The sequence below is a fragment of the Montipora foliosa genome, chromosome 11 (assembly GCF_036669935.1).
Source record: "Montipora foliosa isolate CH-2021 chromosome 11, ASM3666993v2, whole genome shotgun sequence".
Classification (NCBI taxonomy): Eukaryota; Metazoa; Cnidaria; class Anthozoa; order Scleractinia; family Acroporidae; genus Montipora; species Montipora foliosa.
Window position 1 is genome coordinate 4,412,104 of NC_090879.1, and position 18,616 is coordinate 4,430,719.

The window sequence follows — 18,616 nt, forward strand, 5'->3', positions numbered from 1 at the left end:
AAACTATTAGGCGCTTGAGGCCCTTAATTTTTTGTGAATCCACAGTTCCAGAAATTGAAGAATGCAAGATTAGTGTCCCATGAACATTTAACAAAGAAATTAAGAAATTGCTTTTTTTGCCATCCAAAATGGGGGGTCGACTTATACATGGGATCGACTTATACACAGGTAAATACGGTACATAATACCTTTAACTGTAAATCCCATAAAATTTAATTCTTCTTGTACAGTTTGTAAGTAACCAAAAACACATTTTAGACCTCCTCAACAACCAAAAACCATAATACACTAGTAATATTAAAACTAAGAACAAACTTTGGTGTCATGCAAAACAAGTTAGGATGTGCAAATTCCTTCTCAGATAAAGGGAAAACTTGTGCATCAAATAAAAAATAATCTAATTTAATAGGATTGACCACCATTAAAAAAGAAGGTCTTCATTGAAAGAAGCTGTTTACTACTTTAAACAATGATACGTGATTGATATTAGGAAGATTGATGTGTCTAGGTTAAGCCATATCACCAAAATTTGCAAGCCCCTTCTAATCATCATACCAACACAGGCCACAGACATCAATGAAAGGAGTTAATGCTACCTTCATGCATAGGTCAGAATATCCAAAAGAATTCATTTTTGCCCATTGGCTCTTTTCAAAGCGCTCTAAATAACTAGCTGAAAGTATCAACTTCAGAACTCAGACAAAGAATGTGCCACTTGAATAAAATTCTCATTATTATTCCAAAGTCCATCTTATTGCAATATCATGCAGATAACACTGGTCAGTGTCCTACACGTACAGCAAATTCATCACTTCCACATCAAAGAAACAAAGAAATAAAACAGGACCTAGAATTTTACTTTGACGGTAAAAGATCACTTTTTCAACTCTTTAAGAACATTTTTTTTCCCATTCATTCCATACCTCTCAGTGGAGCTTTTGTAAATCATAACTCACCAGAAGTATTGAAGATTCCATATAATTAATTACAGTGTAACACTATCAAAGCAAGACTTAGTTGCCGCAAGGTATGCAAAACGATTTTATTGGACATTTGTCCCAACCCCCCCCCCCCTCCTTCCCCCGCCTTCTCCCTCAAATGGATGGAAAGCTGAGTTAGTTTTGGAGTGCACATGCTGGGCACTAGGGTGGGCTCTGTGGGGGATAACCACAACACCAGTTCAACAAAAATAAAATGCTTTTACTACAGTAACTGCACCAACCATTCATCTCCAACCAATAAACAAAATAAATTATTATTATAGCACACATTAGAAGCAATACAGTAAAATCTGCATATAAGGACCTAAAATTTAAGAAACTGTTAGGCTACAACTTTCATTTTAAACCCCCTTTTCATAAGAACTTATTTTACCAAAATTTTTCAATAGGTTCTTATTTTACAAAAATGAAAGCACAGATGAAATACAGAAAAAAAAACTGTTAGTCTAGGTTTCAGCCAGTAAGATTTAAACAATGAACTAAACTGAAAACCATATCATGTCTTTGCCAATAGTGGATTACACAATGCAATTACAGATCCATGTGTCTCTCTCATATGCCCTACAGTAGTTATGTTTGCTGATCACTGCTGCCCCATCAAATTAAGAACCTATTTAAAGGGGCTAGGTCACACTATTTTAGGTAATTTTGTTTAATTTTGTTAATTACTGTACACAGTATGAGCTCTAAACGTCAAATTGGCAGAGCAAGAGTCTTTCATTTTCAAAATCACGGCCACATAACAACTGAGAATGCTTTTCCAGCTTTGTAAATGACATTTTAATATAGACTGACGTAATTCTGAAAAACGGTGGGCCGACGTTTTTCAAATTTACCCAAATTCAATCCGTTTCAATCCTCTCCAGTTTTGACCATCCATGTCCCTTCTTGGCTTCCCTACATTTTGTTAGAGATCTTCTATAGTTTTGAACAGTTACAGTATTTTGATATTTTAGTTAATTCTATGACCATTCGATCAGTGCTGAAATTGCCAAAAATTGTGACCTAGCCCCTTTAAGAACATAAGTAGCCTAAAATCCCACTAAATAGACCTGTACCAACCTATTTAGGCTAAGTTGGAAAAACTTACTGTACTTACCAATTTTGCACTCTCGGCTTCAGCCTTTTGCAGTTGGTCAACTGATGCTTTTAATTTCTTGTTCTCAGCTTCTACGGCATCCAGTTTCTCAGTCTTTTTTTGAACTTCTGTGGCAAAATCTCCAGACAAGAAAAGAGGACTAGGAGTGCGAGAGGCATCAATGTTTGATATTTGTCTCTCCAACCACAATCTTTCCTTGGCCGACTGTCTTATGATAGTTTGCAGTTCCTCAACTTTTTCCTTCTGTTTAAATCATGAAAAAGAAAGCAACAGGAAAATACGTATTAAACATAGGACTGTCATAAACTGTAAATTCCTGATTCTGCTTCAAAATCAATCGACAAATATGATTCTTGACAAGAACCATCTAACAGTGATGAGCTATTGAGGAAAACAGAAAAAAACAGCTACATTATTACAAAAAGATCTACTGAAACATATAATTATTAATACCGTGGTTGTAATCAGGAATGATATAAAACGAAATTGCAGCATTGAGTTTTAAAACGTTTCGATCACTTCAGTGACCTTCATCAGTTACGTATAAAAATAATAATAAAAAATTATGACTAACGATGGTAAAATTAGCAAGGTGACAAACATGCATAACATGTGCCAAAAAATGTTCTAAAAATTCTTGAGATTGAGGTAATCAAATAAAAATCATTTCATTTACACTACAATATTTTAAATTAATTGGCACCTTTTCAAAATAATTGGCAATATACGCATGGATATTATGCCCATTAAAATCAATCAGAGACGATAATTTTTGACGGTGCCAAGCTTGGCTAACATTATGCAATTCATGGTCTGTTAGAGAAGCCAGTTGGTAAAGAAAAAGAACACTGTTGACATAATTAAAAGTATATGACTGTGGAGAAGCCCCTAAAAGACATTCTCTTCCCATTAAGGTAGTTATTAAAATTATATCACTTTCTCATTTTACATGAGACTGTCTTTTAGGAGCTTTTCTAGATACATGTATGCTAATGTATTATGTAGTATTAATGATGTCAACATTGTTCTTTTTCTTTTTTACTGTCCTTTTCACCAACAGGCTTCTCTAACAATGCTATTATAATAAAAATATAAGGCAAGCATTGCATATGTGTGGTAGTGCAGTAACTTGATACAGTGCTTTATTCCATAACAGTCAAGTGAGCTGCATTTTTTTGTTTTCCAGGAGATTCAAGTTGTTGTTGCTGTATGATATGTAGCTCTAATAGTACACAATATTGTTTTGGTATTGTAAATCACTATAGTCCTATCCATGTACAGTCGAACCTTGATTATCCGGACTCGTTGGGACAAGACAAAATAGTCCGGATAATCGAGAATATGAATATTAATGAGGAACAAAAACTGATTACAACAAGAAAGCGACATTTCATCGTGAAACAAAACATTTGCAAATTGTTTGGAAAACAACATGGTCTACATCTTCACTGTCCGTTGTGAATACTTGAACATGTGTCGGCAAATGTCATGATCTTTTCCTTGCTCTTGCGGATATCCTTTTTCTTCTTTTTCTAATTGCAAAATTAAATCCTGTGTATCTTTTATCGAAAGAACGGATCGCTTATGCGTCAAGGACATGATGATTGTGAATAAACATTCGTGACGTACTGTATGTAGCTTGTTTGCCAAAGGAGCCAATAGAGCGTAAAATTTCACTTAGCAACAAAGCAACTCTAAGCCAATCACAACTCATTCGACATGTGCGAGCGCTGCTTTATTTTTCTTTTTGAAAGCGAAACAAACTTGCCTTTACTTCTCTTTTCAACCCTGAAGTTTTAAAAAAACTATATATATGGCTTCGGATCTAGATCATGACTAATAAATATTTATGACAAAATTGGGACCAGAGAAAAAGTCCGGTTAATCGAGAAATCCGGATAATTGAGGTCCGGATAATCGAGGTTCGACTGTACATGTAGATGTCTTAGGTAAATAGCTCCCTGAGAAGATACAGTATGTAGTCACTAGTGAAATACTAAACCCAGAAGGATTGAAGAAAATAAAAGGGAATTGGGAAACATTGGCTTCGAGGCTGACAAAGTTTGCTTCAACTTTCTTTTCTGAGCATCTGAGACAGCTTTTCACGAGAAAAGTTCACTAAAGTTTTTTCCCTGTCCAGCAGGGTTAGTACCTGGATGGGAGACCTCAAAATATACGACTTGCCGTCAGAAACATTCATGTAGGACCAAAAATTCATCTATTTTATTGCTCAAGAGGGTGAACTAAACAACTATTGATGCAAAAGTAAATAACTATTGATACAGAGTTTTTAGGAAGAGCAGAAGGAAGTTTTTAGTACGTGTCAATCAAGAATAGAAAAATAATTTGCCATCAGCAACAAAATTTGTGACAAGAAAACTACATAAATTTTGTCTATTGTACTTTTGGCTGCACAAGTAAATAGCAAAATCGAAAGTGACATCAATTTCAGCGGCCAGCTGTGATCAAGTTACCTTGCGTGTTACCAATTTAACAACTCAAGAAACATAATTATGTCTGTGACAAAATGCGGGCAAGATGTCCACTGGGTTTTTGTTAGTTTGCTTTTTTTCTTTCAAGTGTTATAAAAAATGACATAAAAATGTTTGAATTTAACACAAAGATCACTAAAGTCTACCTAATCAGGTTGACCATTGCTTCTGCTAAGTCAAAAATTCGCTCTTCTGGACAACGTTATTTATCACCAGGTAATTCCATCGTTTTGGAAATTACAAGCTGCTTTCTTATTCATCAGCGTCACAAATTCACGCTGATGTTGGGGCTCATTTGTTGAAATTCAAGCACCCATCCCACAGACCTGTTTATTTTCATGATTACTGCAAGCCCTGCGGGCCTATTTGCTACCACGAACTTACACTCACGCACACACTTTTACAACCCAGTGACATAGCATGCAGTGCAAAACCAAAAAGATGTTTGTAAAATTGGATGGATACACGTACATACATAACTACAAGGCAGGCAAAACCAACTAAAGCATCACACTACATGATTCTCAGCTTCCAAACTAATGGCACCCCCAATGTTAGAGATTGGAAACTGAATTCCTTTTGTTGATGTTACGATAGACACTGGCAGCAACACAGCCAAAGTGAAATTATTAATCTGGGCAGGTACAAAAGTTGGACTGGATCAGCTAGAATTGCCCACCTCAGATCAAGTGAAAAATGGTTTTCTAGGCCAAAACTATTCAATGTTTGCACCCATTTCACCAACTTGAGCTTAAAGGTTAGGGCTAGGGTAATTTCTTGAGACCTTATCATTTTTTTACGCTGATCGGGGGTGAGCGATCCCAGTTGATCCAAGTTGATCCAGTCCGACTTTTGTACCTACCTGATGAATCCGTTACCAGAGCATGTCATCTAATCTATCTTCCACACTCTTATTTTGTTAGATTTCGTTCTCATTCTTATAAAATCTGTCATGATCGAACAAGATAGTATCTTTAAGCAAATGATTAGTACAGAAGAGACCACGACACAAAAGTACATGTATATAGATCAACAATTCACTGTTTTGAAAACAGTCTTCATCAACTTATGCATGAAATCTATACTGTACAGTGTAGATATCTATCAAACCAGTGACAAAAAGTTGTTCAAAATGCGCACAATGTACCATACACTAAGTACAAAATTATTGTGATACCTTTTTGGTATTTCCTGAACTTTCAATGGGTCTCTTACGATGTTTCAACATGTCCTTTCCTTTTCTTAAATAATTCTTGTCACAACATTGACCACAATTTGCATACCACTTGCACTTTGGATGACAAGAATATATTCTATTTGGCTTACCAGATCCAACTACTTTAATGACCCTTGACATTATAATAGTTCCGACGGGAAATTACCATTGCCGATGCAATTGGGAAGAGAGAGTTTTACTTTGATCACAAAGAGGAATTCATTGAGACAAGAGCTCTCGTTTCCTGTTAACAGTGTATTCTTGGCATGCTCTGCATACCAGGTTAGGACAATATCACCCAATACAGCATAATATCCACCAACCAAGGAAATTAGTCTGAGGGGGTAATATCAATATTAAATTGGTATCAAATGAAGGATTATAAATGATCTGTCAACTTTACTATTTGTTAACTGCTCTGGCATTGCTATGGTGATTTATGATCATCAGAACTATTTTAAAATTAGTTACCAGGTGAGGTTGTTAACTCGCCATTCTTTTCATGTCAAACGAGTTATCACTCTCAGGGAATGGTACATACTTTACAAAAAAAATGTGTACAAACAATGCAATATCACAGCAATCAAGCGATATTAATTTTTGTTTTTGCACAGTTTTCAGTCAACAAAAAAACTATTAAGAAACATTGACCAGAAATAGAGTGTTGCCAGCTCATGCAGAAGTTTGTTAACACCATGTACAGTGTATTATTTCACCTTTCTTTGTATGTCATACATTTTTACAAGGGACAGATCAAGAAATTACACTTTACATGAGAACATTTTGATACAAATTTTGAGTGAAAATTATTTTTGACCCGATGAGCATTTAAAGCTGGGAAAAGAGGAATGGTGTACCTTATTCTGTGTCTGTAATTACTGGTAGGCTCGATTCCCAGATCCAGCGTCATATGTGAGTTGAGTTGGTTCTCTACTCTGCTCTGAGAGGTTTTTTTCCAGGTAAGGTCTAGTTTCATCGCAAAACGTTATTTTGACTGTATGGTTGGCACCATGAATCAAGAAACTGGGATATACTTAATTATTTCCTTATTAGCAGCCAAACATCATATTTTTGCCGCAAGTCTATGCAGCGGCACCCTGGACTTTGTAGGTTTTCCTTTGCTCTTAAGTACATGCAGCAAGATTGACGTTCTTTGCTGTATTGCAACAAAAAAGAATCACGGAGAGCAATTTAATTAATGCATCATGGGCTAAGTTTTTTACTGGTGTGTATGTAATTTGTTAGTTAGTCTTATGTTGTCTTTTGTATTGCCATTGTATTTGCTTTGTTTAAATAAATAAATAAATAAATAAATAAATGGTAAAAATAAGAATTATTATTATAGGTACATGCATAGCCTATAATAGCTAGTAGGGCAATTCCAATTTGAGAATAATTCTCAAATTAATGCAATTACAGGTACATGTATCTATTATTAGAAATTGTACATGTCAAGTTCCTGTGATTCTTGTTCATAATGCAGGCCACAAAATCTTAAATCCTCTTATCAAGAAATCCTCAAAGAGAATTTTGTGTCAATAAAAAGCAATTAAGTTCTGAAAAAACTTTCACTCAACAACGAAAAACTGTCATCAGCTGAGGGTAGTTTGAGTACTTCTGTTTGTACATTTTTTTGTTGAAAAATGAAAGGGGCTACACCATGAAGTGGTCAATCAAAATGACTTTGCCTATCCCCTGAATTAACAGTAAGCTTCAAATCCAACCACATTCCGAGCGGGCAGGTACAAAAGTTGGACCGGATCAACTCTGATCGCTCACCTCGGAATGAGTGAAAAACGGTTTTGTAAACCAAAACTAATCAAGGTTTGAGCCAATTTCACCAAGGTTAGCTTATTAAAAGATTAGGGCAAAGGTGATTTCTTGAGGCCTTATCAATTCTTATATTATGTCAATCTGAGGTGAGCATTCTGAGTTGATCTGAGTTTATCTGGTCCAACTTTTATACCTGCCTCATTCAGAGAAAGTTAGGGCAGATTCTAAGCAAAGTATGTCCCTGGAAAGGAGCTGCATCAGTAATGACATCTTCAATTATTACTGCCTTGTTTAAAAAAAACTTTAATAAAGCTATTCTGTACCTTGCATGGTACCAAAATCAATGGTATAAATGATTATTGACTTCATGGCGGGTAAATGGTGGTTCTTGCTCACATGGTTACCTCAGTTGCATAGAGTACCTATTGTACTTCAGATACAACCACCTTCAAAGGAACCTTGCTCCAATCCTTACCAATTAGACGTAATTATTTATTAATAAGTCTAACCAGGAAGGCTTTTGATGAAAATTTTAGAAGGGAGAGAGGGTGGGGGACACAGAACTGGTGCAAACATTGACAGTTTCAGACCTAATCAAAATAACCATTAATCATTATATACTGGAAAGATATTAAAAGTTACAGGCAATTGAAATGAAAAGAAAAACGTGATGAATATTTAGAGACAGCTTACTGTACCTCTCTGAAAACATTGAATGCTTATGTGCCGTAATACAATTGATGACAGCAGCAAATCACAGTCAAGATGAATTTAATGTGATCTGTTTGTGTGAATAAAAGTCAAACATCCTGCGTTCAGAAATCAGTTTAACAAGCCCGTGTCAATATTCGTTCACATTCAATCCGTTATCATGCCAAAAGCTTTCAAACTTTGAACAACTCTGAGATTGTGCAGGAATACGGCGTCAGTGAGTCGATGGTTTGTCGCTGGAGGAAAGATGAAGCAAGCCTCTCAAACAGAGAAATCAAACTGTCCGCCAAACGAAAACTTATGGGCCGCTACACTCCAAAGTACCCCGAGATGGATGAATGCTTGTTGGAGTGGTTTTCTGATCAAAGAAGTCTGGGTGAGTACCATGTGACAAGATTATTATCTTATTGTTTACCCAGTCGTGGGAACAGAACATTCTTATTGGTCAGTTTTTTATGGCTGACAAAACATTGCTAATTTCACATTATTTTTACTCGTTTAAGGCCCTGTTTACAAGCAGGTAGGGTAACCCTAGTGCTAGGATTACCCTAACAAGAGGGTTACCCTAGCACTAGGGTAACCCTAGCTGCCTTGTAAACGCTCTGCTAGGGACAACTCGCCTATCAAGGACAACGTTTTAGCGGTTTCCATTGTGTTTGCGATGTTGGTGGTTACCAAGCACGCAAAGTTGTCCCGCGTGGTAGGGTAACCCTACCTGTGAAATTTTGCTTGTAAACCCAGGTTATCTTTGACCCTCATGCTAGGCTAACCCTACTACTACTCTGGGTTACCCTCCCTGCTTGTAAACAGGGCCTTAGGAATTGCTGTTAGTGGACTGATGTTGCGGTTAAAGGAGAAAGAATTCTGCAATGATCCTGAGTTCAAAGCATCTGTAGGCTGGTACGTCAACTGAAAATGGTGCCATTCCATGACACTGCGAACGAAGATCACACTTGCCCAGCGTCTGCTGAATGGCCTCGAAGAGCAAATAGTAGAGTTCCACCGGTTTGTAATAGCAGCTCGTCATCGCCACGGGTACTCCTTGAGCAGAATTTTCAATATGGATGAAACTCCTATGCAGTTCGAGATGCCGTCCAGCCAAAGAAGAAGAAGAAGAAGAAGAAGACGAGATGAAGGAAGAATTTGACACTGATAATGACAAAGATGAGCCATAACATGACCTTCCGCTTTGGAACACCACCAAACAAACGGCTCCTTTAGGAGCCAACACATACTAACAGTTTATGACTAACACCTCATCCTTTGTGGCTTAGTGTTTCACTCGGCTTGTATGCAAATACTCGGGTACTTATCTTTCTTTTAAAGCCGATATCTTTGTCAGTTTGGTCAAGCTCTCGGCTATAAGGCGAGTACTTCTTTTCCCCTTGGATTTTAAGACAATTCAGACTAAACTTGTGTAAAAATCGCTCGGCTTAGTCGATAAAATACAGTAAATGGATAAGATAGCCAATTCTGGTTTGAACATGGTACCTACCGGTACATGTGTTTCACATGTCACTCAACTCGGATGGTTACAATGTATGTGAACCTCTTGGACTTGGAGGGTAGCATTATAATTGTCTTCACCTCAAAGTATCAATCAACAATTCAAAGTACCACAAACTATAATCCTTATACTACAAACCGGTAACTGCTGATCGCTGTGTTGTGATGACAGCTGCTTCTTTAGGTCTTCTAATTCTTTTTCTTTAGACATCAAAGATTTTGCATGTTCAGCAAGATCCTTTGCTCTCTGCCTTGCATACACCTTCTTGACATGATCCACACTAGAATTATCTTTGGTTGAATTATTGTGGTTTTCTGCTAATTTCTGGAAAGACCATAAACAAAATTTAAGGTTGACTTGCTTACCAAAATTCTACAGTGTTTTTCCTTGGCAAAGACAAGGGTGTTGACCAATAACTACAACTTTTACATGCCCTTTACATAATAAAGACTATGCTATAGTTGCTTAACCCTTTCACTCCCAAGAGTGACACTTATAATTTTACTCTGTCTAACGCCAGACGATTTTACTTGTCAATGGGGAACCCCACCGGAGTGAAAGGGTTAACAACAGCTAGATTCACTCAAAAACTATGTCCCCATTACTGCACCCACTTATTACATATAATTACATGTATTTACCTGCAAGAAGTGGTGGTGATTGTGGTAGTAGTTGTAGTAGTAGTGCCACTACCACTACTACTACTGCTAATAATACATGTAATAATAATAATATTAACCCACTGACTCCCAGGGACTCCCCATTGACGAGTAAAATTGTCTGGCGTTAGACAGAGTAAAATACAAAGTCTGGCTCGTTTCGGCCAGTTATTATTATTATTATTATTATTATTATTATTATTATTATTATTATTATTATTATTATTATCATTATTATCATCTTTGTGATAACCAAAGGTCCCTTAGAGTTTTCTTCTTACTCTAGAGCTCCAACACCATTCTCAAAATCCTCGCTGTTCCCAGTAACGTAGTTATCTGTAGTAATGAAATACTAATTTTGACATTCAACTTTCCCAGCCACTTGTCCAAGTTTTTTGTTATTATACTTCCCAATGATCCTACAACAATTGCAATTGCAATTGCAATTTATCATCATCATCATCATCATTGTTGCATTGACTGTTCAATTGGTTTTCACTCTAGGCATACATGTAGAACTACAAAATGGTTGAATATCTGCATTTGTTTGCTAGCACGACAACGTCAACTGATCCAGAGCTTTGCTAAGTTAAGAGGCTCAAAGAGATCTTAAAGGGATTTTTTTTTTCCATTCTGGAATATGCAATGGAAGCCAGTCATGTTTTTGTCATCTTCACTTCAGTTCAAGACTGGTCCTGCAACAGAAAAACTTCACATATGGCACCCAATTAACAGTCCTTAAACTAAAAGCAACAAAATACCTTGGCTTGTACTTTCTCTTCTTGAAGTTTCTTTGCTTTTTCTTCAAGTTGACGTGCAATGGACACTAGTTCAGAATTTCTCTTTTTCAATTTCTTTATCTTTTCCTCAGCCACAAATGTTGCCTTAACATTACCACTCTTTAAAGTTTCTTTCTGCAAAAAAGAAAATTAATATTCTTCACAGCTTTCTCAGACTGAGGCAAGATTTCTTTCCCTAAAACCACAGTATGATAATGACATCTTTCCTTTTGCTATTTGGTAACAGTAATCAGACACTCAGAATGAAAGCAAACTTTAAGGTTCCACAGGCCCAATCAACCCTACATAAAGCAATTTGCCATCATGACAGGACTCATGGAATTTGCCATGCGCACGCCAATATGCTGAAAAGACAGGGAAGGAACGACCGGCACAACAAAGGAACTCAAACAGTTTTACCGTATATCAAATTGATCATGTAATACAATGACCAACTGACAAAACACTCACAAAGGTTAAACGTGCATGCGCATGAACTACTTACATATACAAAGCCGCTGGCACGCCTGCAGGCAACATGACATGTTGTGTGACTTATTAGCTAGGACGTGATACTATCAACAACTCTGTCAGCTGTGACTGACTGAGTAAAGAAGATTACACTGTCTCATGTTTTGATTTCAGTCCCAGGGGAGTGCGGGGCTTAATATGCAAACAACACAATTATCGCTTATTCTCAATTGAAACGTTTCTGTAAAGAGCACTAGTGATCTTTAAAACGGTCGCTAGTGATCTTTATATAAAGATCACTTGTGACCTTTATAAAATAGTCCTGATCATTTTCATCGAAATTTCAGCCATTACAAACTTCTGGGTGGATACTTTTATCCATCCTCCTTCCAAACTTCTTCAACAAACTTTGTCAACCAAAAAATTCAAACATTGCAAATCTTATAGCCTTCGTTAAAATCCCCGTCACAAACTAGCAAAATGGTCATTTAACGCCATTTAAATCAGCAATCTAAATCGAAAGTCTGCTTACATGTATGTTACAACAAGTCATTTTCACTGTTCAATCAGAGTTTTAGAAATTTATTTGGAATGGAAATTGAAAGTGCAGCTGGTGTCAAGGATCCACAAGAATTGAGGTGAGTGTTGCCTTGTTATAATATGAGCCATCTTGTTTCCTAGGCTTGCAGCCATGTAGAACTTAAAGCCTTTTTTTAAAATTCCTCAATTAAAGTAATAAATATTAATGTTGTTTTGCTGGGCAAACCAGCCCTAAAAATATCCATAGAATTCCTCCACATGAAGCAAATTGTTGGCATTAAGATTGTTTAATTTTCAGCAATAATTATTTGGGAAAATGAAGTTAAACACTGGTATGAAGTCTTCTCTTACCTTTGAAAACTTTCAGGCCAAATTTTGTGGCCCTTTTTGCATTCTGTAGCACAGCATCATCTTGTATTCTCAATTTATTTCCAATTCAGAAATGCTGGCGAGTTTACGCCAGCTATTTTGATTTGTTTGGATCACAAATAGCTATTATTCACTCCGTAAGGAGTGAATATTGCTTAATTACTATGACACAGGTGGGAGGCGCGGTGGCCTCGTGGTTAGTGCGCTCAACTCCGGATCGAGTGGTCCGGGTTCGGGGCCTGGCCGGGGACATTGTGTTGTGTTCTTGGGCAAGACACTTTACTCTCACGGTGCCTCTCTCCACCCAGGTGTATCAATGGGTACCGCCGTAATGCTGGGGGTAACCCTGCGATGGACTAGCATTCCATCCATGGGGGAGTATGAATACGCCTAGTCGCTTCATGCTACGGAAACCAGAGATAAGCGCCGGCCTGATGGGCCTTCCTAGGCTCGTAACAGAGACTTTACCTTTACCTTACTATGAGACAGATTTCTCAGACCAATCAGATTGCTTGAAACACAACGATCACTGAGTGAGTATATAATAATTAAGCAATAGCCTCATTTAAACATGAGGGGGAGTTGGGAGAATTTGAGACAATTCTCTCAACTCCCATAAGTGTTTAGATGAGGCTATGGAAACACGGAAAAAAGTCCTCTATTGCTTTTATAAAATATTTCCCAAAGATATTTCAACAAATGAAGGAAAATGCTGGTTTTTTTAACTTCTTGATTGAAACAGATTTTCTTGATACACACGCATATACCTACCAGCCAATCAAAACGTGCATCTGACCATATAACCAATCAAAATTTGTGTGATGTCACAGCCATGTTTCCATACTCTCATCTAAACACAGCTATTGACCAATGAGAGTGCGTATACATTACAATAATTATTTTATAATATGTACACAGTATACATGTATCATAATATTTTGCAAATTTTTGGTTATCCCATGCTGCAATTTGTTGGCACAGCAACTGGTAAGTTAAAGTTTGTGCTATTGTAATAATTATACTGTAGTGTAAATTTGTTTCAGTGGGTCTAGTTTACACTGTAGACGTACAGTTGTATATTTTAAAGCTGTCACAAAAGGCAAATGCAAACAGCATTGGCGATGAATGGAGAAGATGGAACAGGAAACTGCCCCGGGGTTGACGTACACCAGCACGGCTCGAAATTCACTTTTTTGCTCAGGTGCCAGATCATAAATCTTCGTTGCCAACTTATTTAATAGAATGACAATCATAAGAACATGATTAAATGTTACTTTGCATGCAAGGAAAGTCATAATAATAAAATAGCAAGAAAAAAACAGCATGAGAAAGACCTCGAAAGCCACTGTTGTTCTCGGCTTTTGTCTCTAGTTTGGTGATGGTGTTCTTTACGATTATTTGAAATGGAGCAAAGCACAGACTGCTATAAGTCCGTGTTTTCCATAGCAAGGCAAACATGGGTTCTTTATCCTTGCTTTTCACCTCTTCAAACATAGTTCTTTATTCTCCTACAGCTTGTGTAAGCACCTTACCTTTATCGTGAGTAAATGCAATACTACAATCGCTCGGCCTAGGCCCCCACACAACCACAATGTTCATACCAGTCTCCCACCGTTTTCAGTAGCCTCTAGAATCAGAGGAGCTTGGTTTCTTAAAGTACTTTTCTACTGATATTTATCTCCATTTATTTATCCCTTAGTTTGTGTAGTCCATTTTCGGGTGTCCGCTTTCTATCAGAGGGAGCAAGTTCTCCAACCAACATTATGTTAAGGGTACAGGTTGCTTTTTGAAGGTTCCATATATGTACACATTTCAAACTCTTTATGCGACTTCCAGGTTCATATCAAGCTACGCGGTCCTTTCGGTAATTTGGTTAAATCTACGATTTCAGCACCCACAACTAATGATGGACTTAAATTTTCTTGTAGTATTTAGACATCACTTTAGTGGGAAAAGAAAGGTGAGTCGTGTTCTAGCTATGAGTTCCAAATGACTTCATCACAGAACAATTCAAATACAGAAGTTGTCTACTGTTTAACCTGGGTTATCAGACAAAACATGATTCACCAGCTGGCGACGAGTTTTCAACATCTAGTCGCCACCACTCAACCAGAAGGGAGGAGGGAATGAGGCGGACTTTGAAAAAGCTGTGGAGGCAAAATGGAAAAAGGCAGTGTGGAAGCCCCAAGGGATGAGGTTGAGGTGGCTGCCAGAAACAGAGTGGCCTTATGACGCGAAGCAAATTACTAGTAATAGTAGTTGAGTATTAAAACAGATAATCAGAGTCCTTCTGAGTGTGACTGACCTCTAGCACTGCACACTTCTTTTCCAAGTTTTCAACCTTAGACTGCAGCTCAGCATTTTTCTTTTTCAATTCTCTTTCTTTGTCCTTTTTAGCCAAAGGCTGTGAATGCAATTACATGAAAAAACTGATTAATGTGAAGATCTGGTTGGCCTGCCGTATTTTATCTTTTGCCCACTCTCGTTTCTGTTTCTTAGCCAAGAGCATGTATGGATGAGTAAACCATTGATATGGCTTCTTGATCACATTAATTTATTGACAAAATACTGTCAGCCACTTATAATAAATCTCCAGACAGAAACGATCTCCAGTTCTTCAAAAGCCATAATTATAACAGTTTTCTCATATCTAATTTTTGAGTCAACCAACATTTCAATTCTGCCCCACTGACTACATTTTTGGCATTAAAAAATCATAATTATAATACGGGTGAATAAATCTGAAACAAAGCTAACACAAACTCAGCATTAAGTTAGCTGAATCAGAAAAGATCTTGTTGATAAGAAGTTCTTTAATTAAGTTACTGAATAACAAAAATTAACATTTGGTACTTATTTCTTACCCACATGAAACTGAGAGAGATTTTACTCTCTCTAATGCCAGACAATTTTACTCGCTGATTGGGAGAGCTTTGGGAGAGCTTTTGGGTTACAGAGTTAAAAATAAATCCTAACTTTTCTTAATCACCCACATGGCACTAAAATTTTATTTTTGTGGGATGCACTTTCTTTGGCTTTAGCAGTTGTTTTTGCAATCCTGAAAAAAAAATCACGCACAATTTTACTCCATTGGAGATATTCTGTACACAAGAGTTGGTACACAACAATCAACAAGCAGAGGATGATGCATCAAAGAGCACTGTGACACTGTTTGTCCATCTCTGGGGCAATCCAACAACCCTCATTAGTCTAAATGGCTCTCTTCCATTCACAAACTGTTTCTAAAAAATTGCAATAATTTATTCCCAGCAAGAGAAGACAAAGTGTCCCAATCAAAAACGATAATTCCCACAAATACAAAAAAGCTCTGCCAAAATGTGTTCTACAAGTAAATAATAATTTCACTGTAGGCGAAATTGACATAAAATAGTTCCTTTTCATTCCACAGTAAAATAGTGCTTGGTGGCTTTTAAAACAAATTAACTATATTAAATGTTAAACTAATTATATTGTTAAAGGTCTTGTATTTTATGAACAGGGCACTAAAAGCTTCCCATTCTAAGTATCCAGGATAAAAGCTAACTCAAAATGGAAACAACTTAATAAAACTCTGTTTTTCAATGTCCACCAAAGCCTCTTATTCTTAAACTGTACAAAATGAAAAAACAAATTTTGAACAAAACTATTTTGACTAAAATTAGCATCGATGCGTTTGTGTATTCGAAATTGATGTCGAAATTATGCGCGAGAATCGTTTCGTAAAAACACATTGAAAGAAAAGAACCTGTAAAATATTGTGGCTTCGGTCCAAACTCTAAAATCTTTCAACCACAGCTGAGCCCGAGCTAATCAATGCTTTATCTTCATTTTACACAACAGTGCACGCAATACCTCTAGGTTCAAACGCCGGCTTATCGACATAATCCAATTCACGATAAAATCTATTCACAGGATATACCAATATTGTAATTCGCTGACGGAGATCAGCTAGAATGTACTAACAATATCGTAACTGGTAGCTAAGAGGTATAAACAATTTCCGAAATCTGTACAAATAGGCCCGCTTTCGTGAAAATTGTTTCCAAGACTTGAACACTTACAACATATCAATTTTCACTGTTTCGATATGAAGTAGCAGGAAGCCATTTCAATTTACACTAGTCTGAGATGTAATACAATAAAAATAAAAAAAGTAATATAATATAAACCGCCTTTTCAGCTATTATTGTGTTATTTTCGTTAAACATATTCTACTCACGCTTTCATCCAAACGTTCACTTGAGTCAAAATCAAGAGAGGAACCCATTCTGTGTAAATTTGAACGCCGCAAAGTTTCCAAATCGCCACCATGCGACAAGCGGCGTTCCAGGTCACCTTTTTCGGCTTCAAGTTTTTTCGCCAAGTGATCCTTGAACGCCAGTTCGTGCGCTTTTTCCTCCAGGGCTTTTTCAGTGAGTCTCCTCTGGTGCAAACTCTGGATAGATTCGCGCTTGGAGTCCTTCATAAACTTTTGAAGCTCGATCTCGTGCTCCGCTCTTAGGCGGCGGATCATTTCGGCTTTTTCGTTGTCATCAGCTGCTTTAATTCGGTACATTTCGTCCACTTTATGTTTTTGTTCTTTCAAACTGGCGATCTCGCTTCGCAATTTTCGCTCTATCTCTGATCGGTCTTCGCCCTCTTTTCCCTTATCCGCTAAAACCCTCCGTAACTCTTCTTCGGCACTTCGGTTCTTCTCCTTCTCCTCAAGAACTTGCTGCTTCAAAGTTTTCACTTCCTCCTCTTTGAACTTCAAAACTTGCCGGAGTTCGTTATCTTTCTCCTTCGCTATATTTTCCCGTACTTTTTTAATTTCTGCTGCATGCTCGTTCGTTAGTCGCTTCGAGGTAAGCTCGATCGTTTTCTGCTTCTCTCTGTCGAAATTCTCTTGGATTCTCTTTATTTCTGCAGATTTGTCCCGCAAAACTTGCCGAATTTTTGCGCGTTCGGCTTCCAAGTCCGACCTCAATTTTGCATTGTGCCTTCGATAATCCTCCGCACTGCTGTTCTTGCGGGGAGATGCATAAGTTCCTGCGTCCCTATCTGGAACAGGAATGCTGGAAGATGGCATGATCCGCAAAACACACAAATCACTTCAGTTCACTTCGTGGTACAAATCACTTTGGCAACTTGTAGCCTCACAAACTTCCAACTGGTGAAAACGGATTGCGTCCTCATGCATGATTCGGACAAAACAACGCATTAGCGCGTCTGCATCAGCAAAAAACGGCGTAAAGTAAAATTGCGGAAGATTTAAATGTCTAATACGTTATGAACACACAAATAAACACAGAAAAATTTCGAATCCATGTTGAGTTTGTGAGTAAACGAAGCTTGCGCATGCGTAATGGCTTCGCGTGCGCGACACGAGTGACGCCGCTCTGTGCTATATTTGGCCAGAGTTGCCATATTTGGAAGCCAGATCAAAATAGGACCAACTCATCAGAAACAGAAACTTGAAGAATTTACCAGTTCAAAAATTATTTTTAACATGCCCACTCATTCATTGTCACATTCATTGTTCTTATGGATGAATTTTCGACAGGGAAAATGATTGTCTCGGCAACGACATTAAAGAATTTAGGCTCGACCATTTTTATCACGAAGAAACTAAAATATATTATCTTCTTAAGAATGTAAAAGAGTTAATTAAAGAAAATCTTTTTTCTTTTTGCACTTTTTCTTTCGTATATCTTCTCGGGATATATTAAAAGTATCCTTGTCTCTTAAAACTTTATTTACTTATGTTATTGGACTCTTCAAAGTTTTATAAACCGACGCGGGGTGCATGACGGTGTGAAGAGGTTTTAATATAATATTCTCGAAAGCTTTTTGTATCTAGAGAACGTTCATTAGTGCTAATTATTCGATCCCATGGGAAGCCCCCCAAAAAGCGCCAAGCCCTACAAACTCAAGTAGGCGGACTTCTTTAATTCTAACCTAAAAAGCTTGTAAAATTCAAAACTTATACAGTGAAATAAAAAAAAACTTCAATTTGAAAA

The 18,616-nt window shown here is 37.2% G+C and overlaps 1 protein-coding gene across 8 annotated transcripts in view; it reads right to left on the reverse strand.

Moving 5' to 3' along the window:
- The window catches only part of LOC137977676 (RIMS-binding protein 2-like), a 49,557-nt gene extending 31,620 nt beyond the window's left edge, over window positions 1-17,937 (reverse strand). For 6 of the 8 annotated variants that reach the window (XR_011117858.1, XM_068824971.1, XM_068824970.1 and 3 more), the window contains exons 1-5: window positions 16,837-17,937; window positions 14,923-15,021; window positions 11,220-11,372; window positions 9,938-10,123; window positions 2,101-2,343 (exon numbers count right to left, since the gene is read on the reverse strand). Coding sequence is in view for 7 of the 8 variants with exons in the window: in XM_068824971.1 (XP_068681072.1) it covers window positions 2,101-2,343; window positions 9,938-10,123; window positions 11,220-11,372; window positions 14,923-15,021; window positions 16,837-17,685 (1,530 nt within the window). In the remaining variant the exon portion in view is untranslated. Of the gene's footprint in view, window positions 1-596; window positions 691-2,100; window positions 2,344-5,769; window positions 6,014-9,937; window positions 10,124-11,219; window positions 11,373-14,922; window positions 15,022-16,836 lie in introns of those variants that run through there. The other 2 variants (XM_068824972.1, XM_068824973.1) reach the window with 2 other exon arrangements.
- Between the last annotated feature and the right edge of the window lie 679 nt (window positions 17,938-18,616).